This window comes from Brachyistius frenatus, unplaced genomic scaffold (genome assembly GCF_029030835.1).
Source record: "Brachyistius frenatus isolate BFR_SWC_R1_liver_20210118 unplaced genomic scaffold, ASM2903083v1 Contig_84, whole genome shotgun sequence".
Classification (NCBI taxonomy): Eukaryota; Metazoa; Chordata; class Actinopteri; family Embiotocidae; genus Brachyistius; species Brachyistius frenatus.
Genome location: NW_027210683.1, coordinates 847,261 through 856,096, shown reverse-complemented (window position 1 = coordinate 856,096; position 8,836 = coordinate 847,261). Strand labels below are relative to the sequence as shown.

The following is an 8,836-nucleotide window of genomic DNA, read 5'->3' as shown; positions in this document are numbered from 1 at the left end:
CATTTGGTTGTTGCATTAATTTTCAGTGACACGTTGCTTTACAAGTCATGTGTTGTCTGGACTTTCATGGTATTTTCATGGCTTTGGCTGCAACGGCACACGTAATCTTCTTAAATTCACCTAAGTCCCCTTTCATCTGTGCTGTTTCATTATGAAAATAAAGTCCTTCGTATTAATCAAGTTTAATTGCACATCAAAGATGTAATTATTCTGAGATTAAGACAATAATAGTGGTGAGTCAGAGTCAGCGCTGCGGTAGATTAAAGTGGGATTTTCACTAGTCTGCGATGATGTAGTGTGTGAGGACGAAGGTACAGGGTGATGATGATGATGATGGTGATGATGGTGATGATGTCTGTCTCCAGCTGTCATATGTTTGTGTGCAGTTAAACAGAGCTGTCATTGTCCTCATCACGGGGACTGAAGCACGACCCGCCATTTCCTCAGGAAGTTTTGTGCATCACAACATTAAACAGAGCTCCATTCTTAAATTCTCTCCACTTTGCACCACTGAACAGAGATTTTTATTCTTTGTTAAAAACAAAAACAACCAAATAAATGACTCGGGTTTATTTCGTATATATGAGCCATGAATTGTAATGAAGCTTCTAAAAATTTTCTGCAAACGACATCAGCTATGCTGCCAGGAAAAACAAACATACTGTAGTGTGCGATTCAAGTGTTTAACAGCTTGAGGCAGGATTTCAGCATGCTTTTATTTTTTAAGGAAATACGCACAACCGGAAGCGGACTTTAATTTGCCTAGGACGGAAACGGTATGACCCGCCCTATTCTGCCTCTGATTGGCTAGTATTCGATTTAAGGGGTGCGGATTGGTTAGAATTTCAGGCTGAGCCAATCAGAGGCCGAGAGGGGTGCGTCATCAGCCTTCGCCGTTTTAGGAAGAAAGAAAAACCACATTCCCTACCGGAAGTCTGTTTTCAAACGTTTTAGTTTTCACCATCTTCAGCTTCGAGTCGGACCGCAGCACCGGAAACAAGAAACCCAGGTGGAGCAGGTGGAGCAGGTGGAGCGACGCTGACGGCGAAGAAGACTCGGTCGTGAAATATTAAGGAAACCGGAGACCGGAGACCGGAAGTTGTTCAACCGGGACGGAGACATCGTTTCAGACGTCCTGCAACGTGGGACAAGTCTGTGGGACAAGTCTGTCCTGCAGTCTGTGGTTTAACAACAAGAGAAGAAGAGGAAGAGGAGGAAGAGGAAGAGGAGGAGGAAGAGGAAGGTGAGACGAAAACAAATCTGTAAATTAAAGTTTGCTGTCGACTAGTTAGCAAAGCAAGCTAGCTCGAGGAGTCTTCTTTTTATTTTTCTTGTAGTTTTAAGTGTTTTTTTATTTGTATTTTAATTTTTAACTCCACGATCATTTTAAGTTTCTAACGTTGATCAAAAATAACTGCAGCTTGTTGGTGAGATCAGCTGTCAGCTCAACTTCCTGCTTCATGAAGCTGCAGAACATTTCACATTTAGTTTGACTTCCGCTGATTCATCACTTTCCTCCTTTATAAAGGTCTGCTTGTTGTTTACTAGATATTATTATTTACTAGATATTATTATTTACTAGATATTATTATTTACTAGATATTATTATTTACTAGATATTATTATTATTTACTAGATATTATTATTATTTACTAGATATTATTATTTACTAGATATTATTATTATTTACTAGATATTATTATTATTTACTAGATATTATTATTTACTAGATATTATTATTTACTAGATATTATTGTTTACTAGATATTATTATTTACTAGATATTATTGTTTTCTAGATCTTTTGTTTTCTAGATTTTTTTTTTTTTGTAATCTTTGTTTTTTTTAGGGTTTTTTAGATCTTGTTTGGTTTTTTTTTTTTTTTTTTTAGATCTTGTTGTTTTTCCAGATCTTTGTTGTTTTTTTTCATCTTTGTTGTTTTCTTGATCTTTGTTTTTTTATTTATTTTTTATTTTTATTTTTTAGATCTTGTTGTTTTTCTAGATCTTGTTTGTTTGTTTTTTTTTGTTGTTTTTCCAGATCTTGTTGTTTTTCCAGATCTTGTTGTTTTCTAGATCTTATTTGTTTTTGTTTTTTAGATCTTGTTGTTTTTCCAGATCTTGTTGTTTTCTAGATCTTATTTGTTTTTGTTTTTTTAGATCTTGTTGTTTTTCCAGATCTTGTTGTTTTCTAGATCTTATTTGTTTTTGTTTTTTAGATCTTGTTGTTTTTCCAGATCTTGTTGTTTTCTAGATCTTATTTGTTTTTGTTTTCCAGATCTTGTTGTTTTTCCCGATCTTGTTGTTTTTCTAGATCTTTTTTTTTTTTTTTTTAGATCTTGTTTTTCTAGATCTTGTTTGTTTTTGTTTTTTTAGATCTTGTTGTTTTTCCCGATCTTGTTGTTTTCTAGATCTTATTTGTTTTTGTTTTTTAGATCTTGTTGTTTTTCCAGATCTTGTTGTTTTCTAGATCTTATTTGTTTTTGTTTTCCAGATCTTGTTGTTTTTCCAGATCTTGTTGTTTTCTAGATCTTATTTGTTTTTGTTTTCCAGATCTTGTTGTTTTTCCAGATCTTGTTGTTTTCTAGATCTTATTTGTTTTTGTTTTTTTAGATCTTGTTGTTTTCTAGATCTTATTTGTTTTTGTTTTTTAGATCTTGTTGTTTTTCCAGATCTTGTTGTTTTCCAGATCTTGTTGTTTTCTAGATCTTGTTTTTTTGCCTGCAGATTATTTGTTGGTAATGGTGTTACCTTGCGGCGAGAGGCTGGGTTTAATGCGTTTCCTGTTGTTGTGTTTGGGTAACGACCTCTGAGATGGTGAAACACCGGATGTGCTGTAAAAATACAAAATGAATCCCAGAAGCGTTTTTCCAGAAAAGACTCGCATGAAGAGCCGAGATGCTTTTTTAGGTTCTGAAGACGCAACTTCTGAGAAATTTCATCATTTATTAGAAACCTGCTGCCTTTGTTTTTATAATTCCCTCCGGCTCGCTTCACCAACTTTATTCCATGTTTTTTTTGTGGTGTATTAATAAACTTTTTTATCTGCTTTATTCTCTAGAAATTCTACTTTTAGTGATTCTTAAAAAAAACGTTAATTTGATAAAAATTGAATATATTTATTTTAAATGTTTGTTTATTCACCATCAGTTTAAGGGAAGAAAAACACAATCCTGTAAGGTACTTATGTTTGAGTCATACAGCTCTTTTCTAGTTTTATGACTAGCCCCCCCTCCCTCACGCCCCCCCCAGGTGCGATGAGCAGCGAGCTGAACGTGCCGATGGGCTCCCCGGCCCCCAGGGTGTCGGACCAGGCCCCGGACGGCAGCGGGATGGACTACAGGGACTGGGTGCGCCGCAGCTACCTGGAGCTGGTCAGCTCCAACCACCACTCGGTGCAGGCGCTGTCCTGGAGGAAGCTCTACCTGAGCCGGGCCAAGCTGAAGGCCTCCAGCCGGACCTCGGCGCTGCTCTCCGGCTTCGCCATGGTCAGTCGTACTCGCCTCTTTTTAATGTTTCAAACCCGAACGGAGCTTTTTGTATTTTTTTAATGTTCTTAAATCGGGACCTTTTGTTTTCATGGCGTCTCCACACGGGGGCGCTGTGGTTTTGGTTTGTTCGTTCCTCCGTCCTGTTCTCTTGAAAGCCAAATCTCAAAAACGACTTGATGGGATATCTTCAAATTCGGCACAAATATTTACTCGGGCCAAAGGATGAAATGATTAGATTTAAGGGGTCAAAGGTCGAGGTTACAGCGACCTCACGTCTTCCCAACGTTCACTTGGATTCGAGGACGAACCGATTAGATTTTGAGTTGAACTTCGAACACTCGCTTGCAGGAAAACCTGCAGAACCACAAATTCCCTGAATAACATTTCGTTTCTTTGCAGTTTAAACATGATGTGTGTTGAGCTGAACACCGTCAGGAGGCCGCGGGACGTTGGAGGAGTTTGTTCACGTCTTCATTATAAACCTGGAGATTGATGTTTCCTGTCTCCCCGTCCCAGGTGGCGATGGTGGAGGTGGACCTGAATGAGAAGTACTGCTACTCTCGCCTGCTGCTCATCGCCTTCAGCGTGTGCACCACCGTGCTGGTGGCCGTGCACCTCTTCGCCCTGCTGATCAGCACCTGCATCCTGCCCAACGTGGAGGCCGTGAGCAACATCCACAACCTCAACTCCGTCAGCGAGTCGCCGCACGAGCGCATGCACTACTACATCGAGCTGGCGTGGGGCTTCTCCACCGCGCTGGGCATCCTGCTGTTCCTGGCCGAGGTGGTGCTCATCTGCTGGATCAAGTTCCTGCCCGTCGGCTCGGACGGGAACGGCGACGCGGCGGCCGCCTGCGGCGGCACGACGGCGACCCCCGGCGGCCCTCAGCAGTACAGCGGCTGGCAGGCGGCGCTGGCCTCCACCATCATCATGGTCCCGGTGGGGGTGATCTTCGTGGTGTTCACCATTCACTTCTATCGCTCTCTGGTGCGCCACAAGACGGAGCGCCACCACGAGGAGATCAAAGAGCTGCACAAGATAAAGGTGCAGCTGGACGGCCACGAGAGAGGCCTGCTGGCGGTGTGATGCGGCGTTGAGACTCCGCCCCCTCGCCGACCGTTTCTTCTGGTCTTTTGTTGAAGCCTTGAACTTCGGGAGCTTTAAAGCTTTTCACTCGGCAGCACGGACGGCCGCGTCCGACTTTACTCTGAAGTTACGTTGTCGGGTTCGTGCGGTGACTCCGTCTGTTTTAGATCCGTCGTCCGTGTCGGGCGAAGATTATTTAAAAAAAAAATTGTTTACAGAAGAAGAAAAAAACAAATTAAAAAAGAAAAGGGCTGTTACGTTTCTGTTACGTGTTTCCATCATCGGGTGCTTAAAGAGATTCCTGTTAGGATTTATGTTGCCATGTTTCCAAAAATACCCACGATTTAGCCAAAAGTCCTGAATCCAAGATCTGGATTTGTTCAGCAGATTTAAGACTCAATGAAGATTTGATAAAATGCTTCTGAACTTTGACCCTCGAGCTTTACGTGGTGAGTTCAGGCGTCACGGTTCACTCTCGCTGTCTCACCCTGAGACGAGTGTGTGTGTGTGTGTGTGTGTGTGTGTGTGTGTGTGTGTGTCACTGATGCTGCTCAAACATGAATGTGTTTCTGTCCAAATATATTTCTGCCTTACAGAATTATTGCCTTTCGTGAGCTGCCGTTTTGCCGACACGTGCATCTTTTGATTTAAGCCTGACGAAGTTTAAGCGTCGGGTCAGACGGAGGCTCGACGGGAGGTCTAATTAACGTGAGAGCATGTTGTAAACGGCACGAGCTCCGCTTTCTTAATATCGGAGGCCTTTCGGGACGTGAAGCTTAACTGAATTACACAACACGCACCGTGTTGGCAGTTCGTTGGAGAAGGGAAGAAGATGTTGCTGCGTTTTAAAATGAGTTAAATTCACCAACTTCCTGTCACATTCCAAATAAGGTGACTGACCAAAGTGTTGCTCAGTTGTTTGTTTCGTACTCAGAGGAGACAGAAGTGCACTTGTAGTGTAGTCGTACGGTGAGTGAGCGCAGGCTTCTTATCAGAGGACGTCTCGCCTTGTTTTGTGTTTGTGGACTCGTGTTTCTTCAGTGAACGATGTGGAAGTCGAGCAGAGACGTTGTCGGGAGATACAGATTCACTGTCTGCAGAAAAATAAAAAATATACACTTCTCGTTGTCTCTCGTTTCTCTGCAGATATTCAAAAGCACGACAACTGGATTGGAAGCAAGTGTTGTGAAGGCAATGATGTGCAACAGTGGTGTTTAGTATGTATATATAAATATATATGTGTGTGTGTATATATATATATATAATATACATATATGTACAAACATCGTCCAAAATATCTTTAAATATTAAAAAGTGGAGCATTTTGTCCTAAATACGAAAAGTCACGCTATAGTGTTACTTTTTTTTTTAATCACATTCGGATGACTATATATATATATGTATATATACACATATATATATATACACACATACATATACACATATATATGTGTGTATATATATGTGTATATATACACATATATGTAATATACACACATATATATATATATATATTGTCATCCAAATGTGATAAAAAAAGTCACACTATAGCGTGTCGTCCAAAAAGTGAAAAAGTTCCATTCTAGCAACGATAAACGGTACAAATGAATCTCACTCGAAGTTCCAACCAAGTAAAATTTAATATCTACAGAGATCTGAACACAACAGAAAAACGTGGGAGAAACTAATTTCAGTCTGAAAGACAAAACACTCCATCGCAGCACATTTTTATCAGCAACATGTCTCCAATATTTGGCTGTGGACTGGACATCATTTTTAAAATGATTTTTTTTCTGCAGATTATCATTTGGAGATGTAAAAATAATTTGAAACCTAGAGAATAGAAATTATCTTATGTCCTCTTCTCCCTTAAACATGAAAGTGATTCACTTAATATTTTCAGGAGCAATATTTTTCAGTCTGCCTTCACTTGTTTTGGCCAGCAGGGGGCGTACAGTGACCATTTTAGGATTAATAAGAGCGAAGGATGGCTGTTGAATTCAAAATGTACAAATGACCTTTGACATGTTGGAACAAAATCCTCAGACCATCTTCACTGGCATCAAATAATCCCGAGCTCATTCTCAGAACAGTTCAGAAAGTGCAAAAAAAAAGACAAAAAAAGTTTTTTACAAATCAAATTATGTTTTGAACTCTTACAACTAAAATAACACGTTCACGTCTCTCGGGCTCAAATCTCATTTTGAATTTATTTTATATGTAAACTCAGTAAAAAATAAAGCTCAGGAGACAATTCAACTGCAAATCCAGGTGAACGTGTTAGTTCGTCCGTAAGATCCCAAACATGTGACCATCATATGTTCACGTGTTTTCCCATAAGGTTGTCTGTACTATGTACGTGACGACTCTAAAGCTTTACAATGAAGTGTTGTGCAACTTTCTCAGAGGCTGCAGGGAAAAAAAAAAAAACCTGCTTTCATGGTTTACACACCTCAGATTTTTTTTTTTTTTTTTTTTTTTTTAAATAACAGCTTAATGCCCTTTCAGATTCAAAACAAAAATAAAAAGGTCTAAGATATAGTAACATAAGCTCAGATAAATGTAGCATTCAGGTTGATCTGTTGGCTGACGGCTCGGGAATGTTTCTCAAAACGGAGAGATCGCGGTGACCTTTTCTTTAAGTGCACATTTCTAAACTTCGTGACTCGTCTGCAGGTTTCTTTACTTGTCTTGATGCTCGCAGAGTTTTCTAGATGTTCTTGAGACTACGTCCTGGTTTTGTAAAATAACAAATGTAATTTTTGTGACCACAAATCTGAAAGCAACAATCATGACCACTAATATACCAAAGGGGGCGGGGTCTAATCCCATTTGTAGAACTTTTCTTCACTTAACTATTTCCATTTCCAACTATTTCACATGTACAGCAGAATTGTATCTCGAGAAGGATGTTGGATGCATGTTGGAGCCAGAAATGACCGTATGTGGACGAGCTGGGGGAGGAGCTAGCGGTGGATCTGACCTGATCCGTTTGGAAATCCGAGCACTTTGTCCCGCCCACATGTAGCGGAAACCTGACTGCACCACAGGCCTGTCAATCAAACCTAATTTCTAATTCATGATTTTAGCTAACAACACCAAATTGACTCGTGGAAAAAATGTATTGACTTCGTATTTGATGAGAGAAGTTGAATGGGAGTCAATAGAGCCGGAGCCGACCTCTAGTGGCACTCGGTGGTATTGCAGCTTAAGGCACTTCTGCATCGGCCTCGTTATTCAGACCCTGAAGCTACGTCCACTTTTATATACCGTCTGCGGTACGAACATATTTGTTTGAAGCATACCGAGCTCTTTAAAAGTGACAAGTCGTTAGCGAACTCAACCTTTTTAAATTAGACGGTAACGGGCAAAATAATACAAAAAAACAAATCACGAGATTTAACTATTTGTTGACATAATGGAGTTGGGATCGTGAGAAAAATCGACCTAAAACGCGACAAATATTTAGGTAGTCAACAGCGCTGTCACTGACCTTCTGAAATGTGGTTTCATACAAAACTTACGTTAAAAAATCTGAAGAGAAAAAAAACACTGCAAAAAGACATTATTAGACAATACTTCTCTGGTATATCGTTACGTTAAAGTTGTTAAATGATGTGGAAAAAAGCTGCTACGATCAGTGCGAGTGTCGAGTGATGAAGGCAACAGAGAAGAAAACCAACAGAAACTGAAAAGTCGGCGTGCAGTAAAAGGACGAGTGTCACAGTAAGGCAGCTGAACATCTCGGTCAGCCTCCCAGAAATACTGCTGAGCGAAGATGTTTTCGTCCGAACACGACAAACTCAAACGTGTTAATGAGCGTTCGGTGTTTTGGCAGTTTTTCTTCCGCGTCGAGTCGAACAAGCCGAACTCTTCTCGCAGGGTTTTGTGGGACGTCGCCGTACCGGATGCACTTTCAGGAGATGTTCTGTTTTTGGACAGGGCTGCTGGAGTGTCTCAGAAGTTTCGTTCGAAACATTTCTCGTTGAAACGTCTTTCTATTTTGAGGCTACGCGACAAGTTGACTTCAAAGTGAGCTTCTTTCAAAAAAAAAACAAAAAAAAAACAAAGCTCCTCCTTCCTCTCCCGTCATCATCATCAACGTCCGCCATCATGCACAGTTTGTCCCGATAACCCAAACATTCAAAAGCTGACACACACACACACTCACACACACACACACACACACACACACACACACACACACACACACACACACACACACACACACACACACACACACACACACACACACACACCC

General features: G+C 40.5%; 1 protein-coding gene across 1 annotated transcript; it reads left to right on the top strand.

The window, feature by feature from the left end:
- Positions 1-3,253: 3,253 nt before the first annotated feature.
- Positions 3,254-5,003, top strand: orai2 (ORAI calcium release-activated calcium modulator 2). Its single transcript, XM_069709620.1, has 2 exons — positions 3,254-3,486; positions 4,006-5,003. Exons 1-2 carry the CDS (start codon positions 3,256-3,258, stop codon positions 4,573-4,575), a joined length of 801 nt encoding a protein of 266 aa, XP_069565721.1. The 5' UTR covers positions 3,254-3,255; the 3' UTR covers positions 4,576-5,003.
- Positions 5,004-8,836: the final 3,833 nt, after the last annotated feature.

Bases quoted from the DNA above. Each gene is read 5' to 3' on its own strand.
- orai2 (XM_069709620.1), top strand. From the start codon at position 3,256: ATGAGCAGCGAGCTGAACGTGCCGATGGGCTCCCCGGCCCCCAGGGTG. The intron at 3,487-4,005 runs GTCAGTCGTACT...TCCCCGTCCCAG, and splicing joins TGCTCTCCGGCTTCGCCATG to GTGGCGATGGTGGAGGTGGA.